Source organism: Colletes gigas, unplaced genomic scaffold, assembly GCF_013123115.1.
Source record: "Colletes gigas isolate AHSC1104 unplaced genomic scaffold, ASM1312311v1 Colletes_gigas_Sc00029, whole genome shotgun sequence".
Classification (NCBI taxonomy): domain Eukaryota; kingdom Metazoa; phylum Arthropoda; class Insecta; order Hymenoptera; family Colletidae; genus Colletes; species Colletes gigas.
This window is the reverse complement of record NW_025106658.1, coordinates 906763-926318: the sequence shown is the minus strand read 5'-3', so window position 1 is coordinate 926318 and position 19556 is coordinate 906763. Positions and strand designations below refer to the sequence as shown.

General features: G+C 39.4%; 1 protein-coding gene across 4 annotated transcripts in view; it reads left to right on the top strand.

Moving 5' to 3' along the window:
• LOC122401899 (mannosyl-oligosaccharide 1,2-alpha-mannosidase IA-like) overlaps nt 1-19556 on the top strand; it is a 667988-nt gene that overhangs the window by 567056 nt on the left and 81376 nt on the right. For 2 of the 4 annotated variants that reach the window (XM_043404325.1, XM_043404327.1), the window contains exons 2-3: nt 15056-15204; nt 15478-16066. The exons of 1 other annotated variant lie outside the window; for it this stretch is intronic. In XM_043404325.1, the coding sequence (XP_043260260.1) occupies nt 15713-16066 (354 nt within the window). In that variant the 5' untranslated portion in view covers nt 15056-15204; nt 15478-15712. The remainder of the gene's footprint in view (nt 1-15055; nt 15205-15477; nt 16067-19556) is intronic. One more of the 4 variants, XM_043404326.1, reaches the window with a different exon arrangement.

Genomic DNA, 19556 nt, shown 5'->3' with positions numbered 1-19556 from the left:
ATATCCTGTTACGTTCCCCAATTTGTGACGTTCAAAGAGTGTACTCTTCTTTTAATTTCGACGCTGTTTACCTCCTCCCCGCGTTTTACAACATCCTCGTCTCATTATTTCGTTCCACGGTGCTTTTTGCCCCACCCTTTGTCGTCCACCGTTGTTTGCCTCGCCTCTCCTTCCTCCAGCGACTCTTTAACTCTTTGTTAGCCTCCTCTCGATCCTTATCCCCCGGTTCGTTTCTTTTTCTTCGTCCCGTAATTCGCCGCGGCGTAGCTACAAGCGCCGCGTCGAACCCGATGCGCCGGCAGATACGACCTTTTGTGAGATCTCGGGCCCGCTTCGTTCTTCGGGAATAATAAAATCAAAAAGGTCGTCATTGCTCGGGACCAGGCAGAGCTCCCGTCTCCGCGAGGCATGTCTCGCCTCCTCTCGACGGGGCCTGGGTAGCTCGGTGCTGAAGAAACAACGTATTTCTTTATAGTCCTCTTAACAGCCAACCATCTCTCTCTCTTAACGCGTTGACTGCCGCGTTACTCGTATTCCAGTTAACGTTTGATTTATTCGTTTATGGACCGCGTTGAAAATAATCAAAGAAACTCGAACGAAGGGCCTGAAATGGCTGACAGGATGCTCGAACGAAACCACGTACGAACGGGTTCCTTGAACTGAAATAAAAATGAACAATGTTACAGTTTCTCTGATTTCGAGATGGTTCGCAATTTTGTCAAGGTGAAAGGAGTTTTTTCTGTTTTTTAAAAAACACCATGATGTCCGTTTATACCGCCTTTGTCTGTTTATGGTCAAGAAGTCTCGTAATGCAACTTCATCGCGTAACATCAAAGCGGGAACACCGATCATCGATCTTCTTATAAAACACGCAGAGATTCTCGACGCCACAGAGCAGACACCGAATTATTCACTGTTTTTCACACCTAGTTTCAAAGCAAGCACGTGGCTTCAATGAGAAATAATCGCGAAAACGCATCTACGTCGCAACAAGTGTGATCGAAACTTCTCGGTTCTATTCTTGACTCCGTTACGTGACCGGATTGCCTCACTGTAGTATTTCGTCAAGCGTGTACGTGGCTTTAGTCCGAAATAATCGTGAAAACGCATCTACATCGTAATGAGTATGGCTGAGACTGCTCGGTTCCATTCTTGACTCTGTTACGTGACCAGATTGCTTTACACGATAATTCATCAAGTGTGTACGTGGCTTTAGTTGGAAATAATCGTGAACAACGCATCTACATCGCAATAAATCCGTCTGAGAGACCGACCAGCGGTATTTCCTCATTGTTTCTGTGTTATTCAACAATTTTAAATCACGGTTTCCTCGAGAAGGATATTTTTGGTCTTAATAATTCGTATAAGTTTGAAACTATTTAAATTGTGGTACAAGACAGATTTAATCACGGACAATCCATATTGCAATTAATATGGTCGAAACTGATCAGTACTACAGACCAGATCGCTTTATTAGATATTTTATGGCGCATGTGCGTGTAATCGGAATTAATCGCCTATAAGTCAGCTAGAAATCGACTAGATTCATTCTCTCACGCGTCGCCTAATCAGGCTGCGTTACGATGCATTTCATCAAGCTTGCTCGTAAACTCTACTCGTCAAAAAAGTGTTCGTTGTCAATGAAACTCAACTAGAGCAATGATTCTTAAAATGATCGTACGTGATTCGTAAATTGATCGTTTCTTAGGTGATGATTATGCTGATAGCGGTGTTCATTTTAAGAAGCATCTACATGTCAAAAGTGTTCAATGAAACTCAACTAGAGCAATGATTCTTAAAGTGATCGTACATGATTCGTAAATTGATCGTTTCTTGGGGGATGATCACGCTGATAGCGGTGTTCATTTTAAGAACCATCTACATGTCAAAAGTGTTCAATGAAACTCAACTAGAGCAATGATTCTTAAAGTGATCGTACATGATTCGTAAATTGATCGTTTCTTGGGGGATTCATTTTAAGAAGCATCTACTCGTCAAAAAAATGTTCGTAGGCAATGAAACTCATCTAGAGTAATGATTCTTAAAATGATCGTACGTGATTCGTAAATTGAACGTTTCTTAGGGGGATGATCACGCTGATAGCGGTGTTCATTTTAAGAAGCATCTACTTGTCAAACGTGTTCAATGAAACTCGACCAGAGCAATGATTCTTAAAATGATCGTACGTGATTCGTAAATTGAACATTTCTTGGGGGACCATCACGCTGATAGCGGTGTTCATTTTAAGAACCATCTACATGTCAAAAGTGTTCGTGTTCAATGAAACTCGACTAGAGCAATGATTCTTGAAATGATCGTACGTGATTCGTAAATTGAACGATTCTTGGGGGACGATCACGGTGATAGAGGTGTTCATTTTAAGAACCATCTACTTGTCAAAAGTGTTCGTGTTCAATGAAACTCAACTAGAGTAATGATTCTTAAAACGATCGTGCGTGATTCGTAAATTGAACGTTTATTGGGGGATTCATTTTAAGAAGCATCTACTCGTCAAAAGTGTTCGTGTTCAGTGAAACTCGACTAGTGCAATGATTCTTAAAATGATCGTACGTGATTCGTAAATTGAACGTTTCTTGGGGGATTCATTTTAAGAAGCATCTACTCGTCAAAAGTGTTCGTGTTCAATGAAACTCATCTAGAGTAATGATTCTTAAAACGATCATACGTGATTCGTAAATTGAACGTTTCTTGGGGAACGATCACGGTGATAGAGGTGTTCATTTTAAGAACCATCTACTTGTCAAAAGTGTTCGTGTCCAATGAAACTCAACTAGAGGAATGATTCTTGAAATGATCGTACGTGATTCGTAAATTGAACGTTTCTTGGGGGGATTCATTTTATGAAGCATCGCTGTAGTGACGACTGTTGGCCAAACGCAGACTCGTAAGTCGGAACGAGTTCGGGGATCGGGTAAAAATTGTGTTACAATTTCCTGCAACGAGATTATGGTAATTACCTGCCACGGAGAGCAACAGTTTCATTACGGATAAGGCAGCGTGCATCCGTTCTCTAAAAGCACTTTGAAAGGCGGAACTGTCCTTGCGCGTGTGCATTCCGTTGCCCTCCGGTGAAACCGCATTATCATGCGTCAGCGAACGAACGTAGGCACCTTCGATGTTGCCACAGATGCAGCGATGGAATTTTAATAAGATCTTATCCGACGTCTCGGGCGAATCTAATTAAGCATCGCCCGGACACGCGGCGCAAATTATTGCACGATCGTTGGCCGCTGCGTAAATCGTAAACAGAAATAATAACAGTAATAACGCGGGCGTAGGCGACAGGCACAGTGGCTCATGCAAGAAATAAATGTTAGAGTTCTGTTCTCTTTGTATTCATTGACACTGAACACACGATAATCGTCAACTAACCACACAGAATTTACCATACGATGCCTAGAGACGGAATCAACATACAAATGTTTACATATTTTTAAGCAGAACAACGTTTATTCCAATAAATTCCACGCGTTCGAACACTTTCGCGAGCCACTCATTCATTGGATTCCGTTTAGAGAAGGTTCAACGAACCGGCGCGATGTTTCTGATGTGCACGTAAATACATACGAGAAAACTGGCGTTCGAAGAACTCGGGGGACGAGACGTTCTTAATGTTGCTGGAAGCGACGTAGCAGTTGAAATTAACAGCAAAGAAATTTATCTTGGAGGATATTGGATTCTCGAAGGACAGAGGATTTCGAGGGGTTACGACTGAAACTGTGAGCGATAGCGCTAGGTAGGGTTGGATACGTCTTTGCAACGGTTAAAAGGAGACTTTCTCATTAACGCGTTAACTGTCGCAGTTAGACGCTCGAAACGTGCTTCGTAGTTTAGAAATTTGTAAAAAGAACGTCATCGTTTAACATTTCCGATGAATTTCGAGTTTTAGACGCGTGCAAATGGGACTTTATAGCATACTAAAAGTTGCCCAGCTGTGAAGATCGTTTCAGCTACGCACGACACAATAAAGCTGGAGGAATGGGCGGACCATAAAAGACTTGACGAGCAATTTGCACACCGGGCTCGAAAGAAAGACAAGTTTCTGATTTTTTTTAACACTTTACCGACCGATAGTCTGTTAATCGACTGTTTTACCGGCCAACGCTTACCGACCGATAGCCTATTAATCAACTGTTTTATCGGTCGGTAAGCGTTGGCCGGTAAAACAGTCGATTAATAGGCTATCGGTCGGTAATGTGTTAAGATATACAATATAAATTCGAACGATCCGTTATTCAGGGATAAAGAATAGAAGGTAATATTTTTTCGGGGAATTGTGTCACGAGGGAGAAGCACCGAGCGGGGAAAGTTCGATTTTCTGTCTCTTTTCTTGCTCTTTTCGGAATTTGTGGGTGGTCGGTCACGTTCGCGCACGTGTCCATTTGCGACGCGAATTTGCCTCGCTTTAAAGTACTTCCAGCGATCCAATTTTCCGCAAGAATGTGACACGTAGCAATCTTGGTAACCTCGGGGCCCCCGGTGCACGATTTATTGGCTACCGAGTGTAGCTTCGGCGATTTACCTGTCCCCCCACCCTACTTCTCGCCCTTATTTCTCTCGCACGCCATCCTCCATGTACAATAAGTCCTCGACTTACACGACTAATTCCACCGGAGCTTACGTTACAAGTTACATCGTTTTATAAATACTACATTCCGGATTAAAGAGATCATTTCATATTTGGTCGTACTCCCTACCAGAAACTGAAACAAATAATACGCTTGTTTTATGACCTGACCACCATCTTTTCTCGTATTTATTCGTTACAAATTGGAAAACTGATTGCAATGATACATAGTTATGAATTTATTTAACACTTTACCGACCGGTAGCGGTTGATTAATCGGCTATCGGTCGGTAAACGTCGACCGATAAAACAGTTGATTAATAGGCTATCGGTCGGTAAGCGTTGGCCGGTAAAACAGTCGATTAATAGGCTATCGGTCGGTAAAGTGTTAAAAATCCTGACAGATTGGAAAAAAGTAGTTTCAAGTATTTCTTTTCAAGTAAATGTACAAGTTTATAAGTGGGGGTAACTCGTACGTCTTTTTGCCTGCTCCTGCATCATTCTGTTTCCATCCATTTCCTCCCGTTGTCTCTGCATTCCTCGTCCTTTGTTCGCCTTGGTTTCATTCTTGCATATTTTTCTCCATTTCCTGCTTCTGTTGCTCTCAGAGTCCCCTTTGTTTCACATACTTGCCCTGTTATTTCCCCCTTTGCGTTGTGCGTTCCTTTCACGCGTCTTAATTTTCTGCTTTTGTCTCTAGACTTGCCTCAGACCATCGGTGATCTCTTCTTTGTCATCAAGCTTTTGTTTATAACGTTTCTTGCATTTAGGAGACCTCTCTCTGACGATTTTAAAATCTTTCTGTAATGGAGCCTGCAATTTGCTTTGGAAAGCGACTCGAGGCTCCCTATCCTTGACTTTGAAACGGTTTGAACCCCCCCGGATGGGGCCAGCAACATCCTTGTGTTATCGGAGGAACTTTTTGACCTTTCGTGGAAGTTTGCTCGCCCAATAGTCCTTTGTACGATAGCACGTACCGCAAGTTCTCGTATTTCTCGTTGAACAATCTACCTCAGCACTCGGTTGCGACAAGATCTCGCGCGTAACGCGTCTCCCAGCCCTCTGCTCTGCGCTCTAACCCCCTTTCAGGCTCTGATTCGGTGTCGCGGGGAACTTCGATATCTTCGGAACTCAGTGCCGCGATATTTCGCGTTATCGACAGTTAACGACTTACAGAGACTCTGAATAGTTGAACGGGCAATATCTAGGGGCTGCAGCTCGCGATTCGCAGGGGGCTACGAACCGATCAGCGCCTGAGTGCTCCCTGTAGACCGGAAGTTTCGCCAAACATCGACGACTTGAACGTACCATCGACTTTCCGTTGAAAGATCACTGCGAATTAAACACGATCTACATGTGTGTAGAATATTTATTCTTATTAGATTCTCTTAACACTAGAAAGACTGAAACTTAGTATATACCTATATTGGCCAAAAGCAGTCAAAATGACTGCATTGTGAAAGACTAACTAATGTGTAAAGAAATTTGTTTAAAATTAATTTTTAATATTATGTTATAATATTATGGATTTAGGGCGCAGAAATAAAATAAACAACTTGTTAGAACAAGTATCACTGCATAAAGATTCGAATAACAAATACTACTTTAGCTTATTGAGAAACTGTAATTTATCAATAGGTCTGGGTTAGGTCTGGATTAGATCTGGATTAGATCTGGGTTAGGTCTGAGTTAGGTCTGGGTTAGGTCTGGGTTAGGTCTGGGTTGATATATAGTATTTGCTTGGCCCTCTAATTAATCATTGGATATAACCCAGACCTAACCCAGACCTAACCCAGACCTAAACCAGACCTAACCCAGATCTAATTCAGACCTAAACCAGACCTAACCCAGATCTAATTCAGATCTAATCCAGACCTAACCCAGAGCTAACTCAGATCTAATCCAGACCTAACCCAGACCTAACCCAGACCTAACCCAGACCTAACCCAGACCTAACCCAGACCTAACCTAGATCTAACTCAGATCTAACTCAGACCTAACTCAGAACTAACCCAGATCTAGGGTCTGGGTTAGGTCTGGGTTATGTCTCGGTTAGGTCTGGGTTAGGTCTGGATTAGATCTGGGTTAGATCTGGGTTAGGTCTGGGTTAGGTCTAGATTAGATCTGGGTCAGGTCTGGATTAGATCTAGATTAGATCTGGGTTAGGTCTGGGTTAGAACTGGGTTAGTTCTGGGTTAGGTCTGGATTAGATCTGGATAAGATCTGGGTTAGGTCTGGATTAGATCTGGATTAGATCTGGGTTAGGTCTGGGTTAGGTCTGGGTTAGGTCTGGGTTAGGTCTGGGTTGATATATAGTATTTGCTTGGCCCTCTAATTAATCATTGGATATAACCCAGACCTAACCCAGACCTAACCCAGACCTAACCCAGACCTAAACCAGACCTAACCCAGATCTAATTCAGACCTAAACCAGACCTAACCCAGATCTAATTCAGATCTAATCCAGACCTAACCCAGAGCTAACTCAGATCTAATCCAGACCTAACCCAGACCTAACCCAGACCTAACCCAGACCTAACCCAGACCTAACCCAGACCTAACCTAGATCTAACTCAGATCTAACTCAGACCTAACTCAGACCTAACCCAGATCTAGGGTCTGGGTTAGGTCTGGGTTATGTCTCGGTTAGGTCTGGGTTAGGTCTGGATTAGATCTGGGTTAGATCTGGGTTAGGTCTGGGTTAGGTCTAGATTAGATCTGGGTCAGGTCTGGATTAGATCTAGATTAGATCTGGGTTAGGTCTGGGTTAGAACTGGGTTAGTTCTGGGTTAGGTCTGGATTAGATCTAGATTAGATCTGGGTTAGGTCTGGATTAGACCTAGATTAAATCTGGGTTAGGTCTGGATTAGATCTAGATTAGATCTGTGTTAGGTCTGGGTTAGATCTGGGCTAAATCTGGGTTAAATCTAGGTTAGATCTGAGTTACATCTGGGTTGGGTTTAGGTCTGGAAGAAAACTTAGATTTTCGGTAAGGAATTTTTTTCTTGAAAATGCGTAGAATTTCGGGGTATGTGAAATTACACCAAGGAGTCGAGTATAATCGAGTACAATCAAGTATGTCTGAGTATTAGATCGTGTAATAATTTCCTCAATAAATCTCATATTTAAATTGAAACTAGTCGAATGGGTCGACATCAAGTCTGACGAAGATTGATTAAAAATAAAATTTGACCAGGCTGAGTCAAGTAGAGCGCAGGCGAACATAGATCAAACAATCAAACACAGTCGAATAAACTTAAATAGAATTGTGCAGGTTGGATCAAGTGGAACCAAGTTAATTTTCCTAATATTTTCACGTTATTCTTTACAGTAAAATGGATCTATCTTTTCCTAAAAACTTTATTCGCCCGATTTAATTGAATCTTCGCTTCAGAGATGTTTCTTTCCAGCTTTCCTCGTTTCCAGAATTACAAAACAAATTCAAGGTAAATCCGAGGAAGGATCGTAAAATTTCTGGAGGCCTCGAATCGAGAGGAACACGCGGAACGATACTTTGGATCGAGTGAAGTGCGAATCAGAAGAAGCACAGGCAGATTGGAGATTCCGAAGTCTCTGCCGAAACGTGATCATTGCATTTTTTATCGAGCCCCGGGCATCGCGAAACGTTTCTTCGCCGGCCCCCCCAAGCCCCCCAAAAACCCCTACGCCCCTTCCATCGTTCGCATCGAAAGTCCGCGCGTATTTTATCACCCGGTCGCTGCGGGCGTTACACCTGCAGAGCCCAATTTTCTTTACTTTTTTGCAGCGGAGGATGCGCCTCGTCGCTGTTCCAAACCCCGCGAGGCTCTCGCCTGTAATTCTCCTCGCGCGGAAATTTTGGAAATTCGCTGTCGACAACGCCAACTCCCCGCATTTCTGTTAAATTTCAAGCAACTTTCTACAATCGACTCTAATACCATGAATTTTTTTACTCTAAAATACCACGAAACGCTGTTATTTCAGTGTCCCGTAGCCTCGTTTATAATCCCTGAAAATTAGTTATGCTCGTTACATCGTCCTAGCTACACTCAGATGCTAGGAAAACTTATTTTCAGGATTCATCAATTTTAAAAATTAACGATTCTTTTTATGTTACGAGCAAAGCATGGATCAAAAATTGCCTCGATTTCCAGAGAACTTGACACTCGAATTAATCGACATCAACACGCAAGTGCTTCGAAACCGCAATGGTTACGTAACCCAATATCCAGCTCGTTGCAGCATCGCCTAGAATTTCCGTCGAGAGGAGCCAATGCCCGTATTAATTAAATTATCACCCAGAAGTGCTCGAAACCTTGACAGTTACGCGGTTGGAACACCTGATCCGCGCTTTTCTCAGCTTCTCGACCCTCCAGTTTCTTTCGCGGCGTCCCATTTCATCGAAGCTCGCGTTAACGTCACGTTGAGTCCATAATTTTACAATTTTCATTAAATTTCAATATCATGTGACTTGTTTACATTACAGTTGTTTAACTATAGAATATTTAGTCTTCATTCGTAACGCGAAGATATTCTGAAATCGGTTTCTAAACTGTGTATCGTTTCTAAACTTATCTTTGTATACTAAACACCATTCTACGATCTCATGGTCAAAACAGGAAAGAAACTTTAGACACATATGTCGTCACTGGAGATGATTTTTCTAGCATCATGAGACGATTAGGGAATTCAACAGTGGTAATTAACACTAGATTGCCCAAGGAAGTCATTTTGACTGCTTTTTAATTTCAATTAGAAAAACAATTATGCATATAATGACACAATTTCTTAGAATTTTGTGACTTTTTGCACAACATATAAATGCGTTTATTAATAATTGTAGTTACCTCCTCCTTCATTTCCGGTATATGTGTTATACCTATATTGGTCAAAAGCAGTCATTTTGACTGCTTGGGAAATTTTAAATAATCAAATGACTCTTATTATTGAATTGAGTAAATTTCTTATATGACCAGTTCGACTCTGCATTGAAATAACAGTTTTCATTTTTTTTCGATTACCAACACATGATAACATACAAGTACATGATAAATTGTCGATTTGGGCGTACCTAACCCAGACCTAACCCAGACCTAACCCAGATCTAATCCAGACCTAACCCAGACCTAACCGAGACATAACCCAGACCTAACCCAGACCTAACCCAGACCTAACCCAGATCTAATCCAGACCTAACCCAGACCTAACCGAGACATAACCCAGACCTAACCCAGACCTAACCCAGATCTAATCCAGACCTAACCCAGACCTAACCGAGACATAACCCAGACCTAACCCAGATCTAATCCAGACCTAACCCAGACCTAACCGAGACATAACCCAGACCTAACCCAGACCTAACCCAGACCTAACCGAGACATAACCCAGACCTAACCCAGACCTAACCCAGACCCTAGATCTGGGTTAGGTCTGGGTTAGGTCTGGATTAGATCTGAGTTAGATCTGAGTTAGGTCTGGGTTAGGTCTGGATTAGATCTGAGTTAGCTCTGGGTTAGGTCTGGATTAGATCAGAATTAGATCTGGGTTAGGTCTGGTTTAGGTCTGGGTTAGGTCTGGGTTAGGTCTGGATTAGTTAATAATCCAAATTATCTTAACCCTTTGCACTCCTATGTCGAGTGTGATTCGACATCAATTTTGATCTCAGGGGCACCTTCGTCAAGTCTCGCTCGACATTCTTTCAAGTCCAAACCAAACAGATATCATACACTTGGAAATTACAAAATACAACAACAGTGTAAATAAAACACTTATTTTAACAGGTAAATTTCAAATAAAACACTTAAAAGCATTGTTCGTCAAGTCCCATTCGACATTTTTTCGAGTCCAAACCAAATCATACACTTGGAAATTACAAAATACAACAACAGTATAAATGAGACCTAACCCAGACCTAACCCAGATCTAACTCAGACCTAATCCAGACCTAACCCAGACCAAGGTGCCTAAATTTTTCATCGACGAAATTATTACACGATCTAATACTTAGACATACTTGATTGTACTCGATTATACTCGACTCCTTGGTGTAATTTCGAAGAGAGAATTTGAAAATTTTTACGTGAAAATATTAGGAAAATTGACTTGGTTCTACTTGATCAAACCTCTACAATTCTATTCAAGTTTATTCGACTGTGTTTGATCATGTTTGATGTATGTTCGTCTTCGCCCTACTTGACTCTGCCAGGTCAGATTTTATTTTTAATCAATCTTTGTCAGACTTGATATCGACCCATTCGACTTGTTTCAATTTAAATATGAGATTCATCGACTTATTACACGATCTAATACTTAGACATACTTGATTGTACTGGATTATACTCGACTCCTTGGTGTAATTTCACATACACCCGAAATCCTACTCATTTTCGAGAAAAAAATTCCTTACCGAAAATCTAATTTTTCTTCCAGACCTAACCCAGACCTGACCTAAACCTAATCCAGACCTAACCCAGACCTAACCCAAATCTAGTCTAGATCTAATCCAGACCTAACCCAGATCTAATCTAGATCTAATCCAGTCCTAACCCAGAACTAACCCAGTTCTAACCCAGACCTAACCCAGATCTAATCTAGATCTGATCCAGACCTAACCCAGATCTAATCTAGATCTAATCCAGACCTAACCCAGATCTAATCCAGATCTAATCCAGACCTAACCCAGACCTAACTCAGACCTAATCCAGACCTAACCCAGACCATCTAATACTCAGACGTACTTAATTATACTCGATTATACTCGACTTCTCGGGTGTAATTTCGAAGAGAGAATTTGAAAATTGATTAAATCGATGCACACAAGCTGGTCGTGTGCTATTACCGAAGGCACTTTTCCGGTGGAACAAGTTGGTTTTAACTTTGACTGTTTACTTTAGTGGAAACTCTGTGAAAGGTGGCTCCGGTAATAAACGAAAGTTCGGTATAGGGATTGCATCACGGGAAGTCAAACCTTGCCTTCCCAACGACACCAGAATTTTAATATTCCACGTCAGCCAAAGTACACAGGAAGCATAAGAACGCCTTGTTGAGAATATTCCAAAATGTTTGACCCAGTTCAGACGGTACGCATTTCACTAAATGTTCAACAACAGATTCAAAGCGAAGTATACAACATTTTTTTTGCCAACAACTCGGATACGACACTTTCAGAGAAAACAGTATGGTTCTTTTCAGTTTTAAAAGAATTTTTCATATTTCTGAAACTTTTCAGAATTGACGTTTGAGAATTATTGCTCACAATAAACACATATATCTGTGTCGTGTAGAAATTCGCGTTGATTTTCATAGTTCTGTAGGTTACCAGGAAACGAAACGAAGTATAATGAATTTCACGTAAGGCACATTTACATTTCAATTTGAAATATTCATGAACGAGGGATTTGCAAGCACTTAACGCGTGCATCGTGATTTTAGATAAATTCAATATGCATTAGCTCGTGTATTCGGAAACATATTCACTCGGAATACTTCCCGTTTATATAATCGCGCTTTTGACTTCGAATAATACGAAATTAGATAAACGAAATTATCGTTTTATCCATTTTTCTTCGCTACGTCGCGGAATCGAAATTATTACTTCGGCTCGTTTTGAATTTCGTTATGATTTTAAACTTTTCCAATTATCCTTCTTCGTTTGCTCCCTTTTCGATTGAATTTCGTGTTACGGGCGAAACAACGTTACGGTAATACAGGGAAGAGTTATGCTACCGAACGAACTATTCCGGCGCGAATACACAGCTGCAATTTGTTCTCAATTAAAAGTTAAGTTGATAAGCGATCTGATTTGTGAATTTGAAAATGCGATTACTTCGCTGGTAATCGAGACCGTGCCTTCCATCGGAGATGCAATATTACGCAAAGTGCAATTTAGTGCGTAATCGAACCCTCGAAAATTACGTTTTATTTATGGACCATTACTATTACGCTTCTGCATTGATTAAGAAGTTCTATTATTATCAAATACATCGTTTTTTTCAATTTTAAGATTTCTCTGAAGAATTGTAATACTCATGTCTATTTTCCTCAAAATACTACGCATTTATGATGTGTGATAAGCATTGTTTACATTTCGAGTTTATGTTTCGAAATGTTCCATCGTTTTTTCTGTTTTAAGATTTCTGTTATTCTGGAGTCGTCGTATTATACAGGGTGTTCGGCCAACACTGGGAAAAATTTTAATAGGAGATTCTAGAGGCCAAAATAAGACGAAAATTAAGAATATCAGTTTCTCGACTGAGGCCTCGTTAAAAAGTTATTAACGATTAAATTAACAAATTTCAAACCGTTCTGGAAAAATTATCTTCGATTGCGGGGATCAATTACAATCATTTTTAGTGAATACACATATCTTCGAGATTCTACCCACTTTCGAGAAAAAAATTCAAGTTGGTACTGAACTTTTTAGGTGAAATTAAAATATTTAAGATCGCATTAAAAAAATTATATTTAGTTACAGGGGTAAATTACAATCATTTTTTATCATTGCACGTACCCACGAAATCCTACGCATTTTCGAGAAAAAAATTCGAGAATGTGTCAAATTGTTCGACAAAATTAAAAATTTTCGAATCGTTATAAAAAAATTATTTTTAGTTGCAGGAGTCAATAACAATTATTTTTGGTCGTTACACATACCCCCAAAATCCTACCCATTATCGAGAAAAAAATTCGAGAGTGTGTGAAATTTTTCGACAAAATTAAGAAATTTCAAATCGATCTGGAAAAATTATTTTCGATTGCGGGGGTCAATTACAATAACTTTTGGTGAATAGACATACCCCTGAATTCCTACCCACTTTCTAGAAAAAAATTCAAGTAGGTACTGAAATTTTTAGGTGAAATTGAAATATTTAAAATCACACTAAGAAAATTATATTTAGTTACAGGGGGGAATAACAATTATTTTTGGTCGTTACACATACCCCCAAAATCCCACCCATTTTTGAGAAAAAAATTCGAGAGTGTGTGAAATTTTTCGACAAAATTAAGAAATTTCAAATCGATCTGGAAAAATTATTTTCGTTTGCAGGGGTCAATTACAATCATTTTTTATCATTGCACATATACCCGAAATCCTACGCATTTTCGAGAAAAAAATTCAAGTAGGTACTGAAATTTTTAGGTGAAATTGAAATATTTAAAATCACACTAAAAAAATTATATTTAGTTACAGGGGTAAAGTACAATCAATTTTTATCATTGCACGTACCCACGAAATCCTACGCATTTTCGAGAAAAAAATTCGAGAATGTGTGAAATTTTTCGACAAAATTAAAAAATTTCAAATCGATCTGGAAAAATTATTTTCGATTGCGGGGGTCAATTACAATAACTTTTGGTGAATAGACCTACCCCTGAATTCCTACTCACTTTCTAGAAAAAAATTCGAGAAGGTGTGAAATTTTTCAACGGGGGAAAAAAAATTTCAAATTGTTCTGGAAAAATTATTTTCGGTTGTGGGAGTCAATCGCAATCATTTTTGATGAATAGACATACCCTCGAAATCCTGCGCGTTTTCGAGAAAAAAATTCAGTACTGGCTCCACTTTAAACGTTAATAATTTTTCAACAAAGCCTCATCATATTCTGAATTGATTATTTATTAAAAAATCATTGAAAATCAAATGCTTATACTTTATGCTACGTGACCTACATAAAACTGTGATCAAACAATGATTATTCTTATGTGTAAATATTGTTTGTAGAAGAGAAACTTGTTTCTATGTTTTCTATCATATTTTATAATCATGTTATTTATATGATTCGCAATAAATATTGAAATGCAATTGCCACTACTTTATTCTTTCTTTATTTCGTAATATGCTGCTTTTTGAATTTTGTAAATATCATTCTTAGTTTGATTTTTATGAGCTTTTTCTCCAACCATAACAAACTCGTCAAATTGGGTTAAACGTATATTATGGATTTACCATAAAAAAAGACAAGATGACCTTGAAATAACCTTGAAAACGTTATCTAACGTAACCTTGAATAACCTTAAAAGACTAGTAGTGCCATCTGGCTCTCCACTCGAAACACTAAAGGACATATGTCAGTTTGCTTTTCAACCATAACAAACTCGTCAAATTCCTCGGTATTCTTCGCATAGGCACTAAAAGGGTTAAGATTTCTGTTAGGAATTGTAATATCTATTTTCCTCAAAATACTACGCATTTATGATGTATGATAAGGATTGTTTACATTTCAAAATTACGTTTCGAAATGTTCCATGACTATAAAGCTATTTCACTACCCTAAACGTGAATTTTAAGGAAAATCAATGATTCATAAAGAAGGGGGGAACAAGGGTCGATCTTTCCCTCGCGATATAAATCGATTCATCGATATCAACGGGCAACGAACTACAATCGAAGCAAGTCGAACTCATGAAACGATCGCAAACGGGTACAAAAGAACATTTCCTTCGCGATCGTTCCCATCGCTGAACGCAATGAATCGTTTCTCTCCACAGCTGCTGGTAATTTCGAGATTCAACCAGACCACCGTGCCAATGAGATCGAACTAGCGAGTTGAAAACTGACGACAGTCGAAGGCTAGTTAAAGCGACCGTAGAGCACTCACCACGGGTGCTCCAAGTACCCCCCAACAGGTGGCTTGCACGTAAGTTCCTCCTGCGTTCCCACCCTCAGCTCAGCTCATCGCCACATTCGATTCTAACCCTTCTCAACCCTTTCATTCAATTTTAATTTCATCCTCGAGTCCTTCAAGCCCAGGCACCTAACATACAATTTGCAAACTATGGGGGACGAGTATGTCACGTGCCTAGGAAGCTAGATCGTTTCTTTTTTTTTTATTTTGTTCCGCTATTCTCCCCTAAAATCGATGAGAAATTCCGAAGACCCCGGATCAATCACCATCGACCATTAATTCTAGCCCAATGAACGATCATCCACGGGAATCCCCGTCATCGTAACGCCCTAAGCCACGAGTACGGGGGACGTTGTTCGTTGTGTACCCACCGGAACTGGGCGAAACGATCAAAAGTACCACCCCCGACGAAACGAAAATTATCCAGCGTTTACTGGCTTGTGCGCGCAGCTCCGTCAATACGAGCGCAACGTCCGAGACTCCGGGCGGCTTGTGGGAGTGTGGCAAGTGCCTGGACGAAATGAGGCTGATGCAAAGGCTGGCGGTCAGCGGGCTGCTGTCCGTGATACTGATCGTTCTGCTGACGGGTACGTTCGTGACGCGACGCGACCTGGCGAACGTCATCGAGCGCGGCGTGGCGCCAGAGGAACGAAACGAGCCGCTGAATCCGGCCTGGGTGCAGAACAACGCGATCCCCGGCCAGGACGAGGCCAGGATCGAGGACAAGGATCGACGGGTGGACTTCAAACACAGACAGTCCGAACCGTCCGCGGTCGGACCCCCGCCGATTCCCGTGCCCGGGCCCTACGTCATTAAACCGCCTAATCCACCCTTGGACGACGTGACTAATCAGCGCCGTGAAAAGATCAAAGAGGTAAGCGTCCGTTTCGTTTCTCTCTCTCTCTCTCTTATTCCGTGCTCGTTGCTACACAGGATAATTATCCCTACATGATTGGGAACGCGACGATGGTTGCCATGGTTTGTGCAAACTTCTGGATGACACACAGGAGTCCCCCAGTGACTTTGAACGAGCTCTTTTCGCGGAGTTTGGTAACCATTGTTGGAGGGGACCAGGCATCGTGACTTTTTGTAGGGTCAAATCTCTCTAAATGAGTGGAATTACTTTAAAATCATCGAGAAGTGATGGTCTATGTTTATAGTTTCGCCACCACGTTATGAAACTTTTTTTTCTTTTTTTTTATTTGGTGGGTTATTTATTATTTAGCGAGGTTATTAGCGGCGTCGGTCGGATGGTTTTTTTCTTATATTTGGTCAATTAATTTTGTTTCTTTGATGAATCCCAGTAGGTTGTGTGACTTTTAATTTCTGAAAAGTATTTCGAACAAAAAACAATCGATATTTTGACTGTTTGGCCCCCCCTTAGAGCGAATAGGACTTGATTCGTAAATTGAACGTTTTTATCAAGTTGGGGGATCTCCCTCAGAGCTCAGCGAGTGTTCTGGTGTCGAATTTCGCCTATGTTGTACGTAAAATGAACATTCTTGGAACGATGTTCATTTTAAGAATCATTACTGTATGCAAATATCGTTGAATTCGACAGGAATGTTTCATTTTTTATAGAATGTCCCATTTAAGTTGAGATTGTAAAAAATGTTGAAAACTCGATTCGTAAATTGAACGTTTTTATCAAGTTGGGAGATCTTCAGAGCTCAGCGAGTCTGCTAGTGTCGAATTTCGCCTACGTTGTACGTAAAATGAACATTCCTGGAACGATGTTCATTTTAAGAATCATTACTCTAAGCAAATATCGTTGAATTCGACAGGAATGTTTCATTGTTCTATAAAATGTCCCATTTAAGTTGAGATTGTAAAAAATGTTGAAAACTCGATTCGTAAATTGAACGTATTTATCAATTTGGGAGATCTTCTGAGCTCAGCGAGTGTTCTGGTGTCGAATTTCGCCTATGTTGTACGTAAAATGAACATTCTTGGAACGATGTTCATTTTAAGAATCATTACTCTATGCAAATATACTTGAATTTGACAGGAATGTTTCATTGTTCTGTACAATGTCCCATTTAAGATTGTAATTAATCTCGAAAACTCGATTCGTAAATTGAACGTTTTTATCAAGTTGAGGGATCTCCTTCAAAGCTCAGTGAGTGTTCTGGTGTCGAATTTCGCCTACGTTGTACGTAAAATGAACATTCTTGGAACGATGTTCATTTTAAGAATCATTACTGTATGCAAATATCGTTGAATTCGACAGGAATGTTTCATTTTTTATAGAATGTCCAATGTAAGTTGAGATTGTAAAAAATGTTGAAAACTCGATTCGTAAATTGAACGTATTTATCAATTTGGGAGATCTTCAGAGCTCAGCGAGTGTTCTGGTGTCGAATTTCGCCTACGTTGTACGTAAAATGAACATTCCTGGAACGATGTTCATTTTAAGAATCATTACTCTATGCAAATATCGTTGAATTCGACTGGAATGTTTCATTTTTTACAGAATGTCCCATTTAAGTTGAGATTATAAAAAATCTCGAAAATCAAACTGACACACGTCTTTTAGTGTTTCGAGTCGAGAGCTAGATTACACTACTAGTCTTTTAAGGTTATTCAAGGTTACGTTAGATAACGTTTTCAAGGTTATTTCAAGGTCATCTTGTCTTTTTTTATGGTAAATCCATAATATACGTTTAACCCAATTTGACGAGTTTGTTATGGTTGGAGAAAAAGCTCATAAAAATCAAACTAAGAATGATATTTACAAAATTCAAAAAGCAGCATATTACGAAATAAAGAAAGAATAAAGTAACGGCAATTGCATTTCAATATTTATTGCGAATCATATAAATAACATAATTATAAAATATGATAGAAAACATAGAAACAAGTTTCTCTTCTACAAACAATATTTACGCATAAGAATAATCATTGTTTGATCACAGTTTTATGTAGGTCACGTAGCATAAAGTATAAGCATTTGATTTTCAATGATTTTTTAATAAATAATCAATTCAGAATATGATGAGGCTTTGTTGAAAAATTATTAACGTTTAAAGTGGAGCCTGTACTGAATTTTTTTCTCGAAAACGCGCAGGATTTCGAGGGTATGTCTATTCACCAAAAATGATTGCGATTGACTCCCACAACCGAAAATAATTTTTCCAGAACAATTAGAAATTTTTTTTCCTCGTTGAAAAATTTCACACCTTCTCGAATTTTTTTCTAGAAAGTGAGTAGGAATTCAAGGGTAGGTCTATTCAACAAAAGTTATTGTAATTGACCCCCGCAATCGAAAATAATTTTTCCAGATCGATTTGAAATTTTTTAATTTTGTCGAAAAATTTCACACATTCTCGAATTTTTTTCTCGAAAGTGGATAGGATTTCGAGGTTATGTCTATTCACCAAAAATTATTATAATTGACCCCCGCAACTAAAAATAATTTTTCCAGATCGATTTGAAATTTTTTAATTTTATCAAAAATTTCACATCTTCTCGAATTTTTTTCTCGAAAATGGGTAGGATTTTGGGCGTATGTGTAATGACCAAAAATGATTGGTATTGACCCTCGCAACTAAAAATAATTTTTTTATAACCATTTGAAAATTTTTAATTTTGTCGAACAATTTGACACCTTCTCGAATTTTTTTCTCGAAAATGTGTAGGATTTCGGGGGTATGTGTAATGATAAAAAATGATTGTAATTGACCCCTGTAACTAAATAGAATTTTTTTAAAAGTTCAGTACCTACTCGAATTTTTATTTCGATGTATCGTCGTTCGGCACTAAAAGGGTTAATAATTCAATTCCAAGATTGTGAGCTATTAATCCAAGAAAACTCTGAGCAACAAGGTATAAACGGAAGACAAGATGTCCTTGAAGTAACCTCGAAAACGACCACATAAAACTAGTAGTTCCATTTCACTCCCCACTCGAAATACTAAAAGACACGTGTCAGTTTATTCCTTTCAAATCACATGTCTTCGAGATTTTGTACAATTTCAACTTAAATAGAACATTTCATACAGTAAAACGATGGCATTGGAATCGATAGTATAGACACTATTACCTTGTACTCGCTAATTATTCGTTCCCTTACCATTTATAAAATTTTGAACACCTAATAATCTAAGTCTTTGAATATTAATTTCGTTCGAAAAACTGCGTTGCGTCTGTAATCGAGGAAAATGAACCCCCATCCATTCTGTTTGTCCATTAAAATGTATGAATGTAGTTCGTTAAATGGACGCGCGTGAAAGATGTCGAAGGTGAATTCAAGGTAAGTTCTACTTGTACAAATTACGTCGTATTACAATTTCCTAAAAGCTCGCTGAAAACGGATTCAATTCACTCGCCGGAGTTGCCCGTAAGTACACGTCTCTGTCAATTCT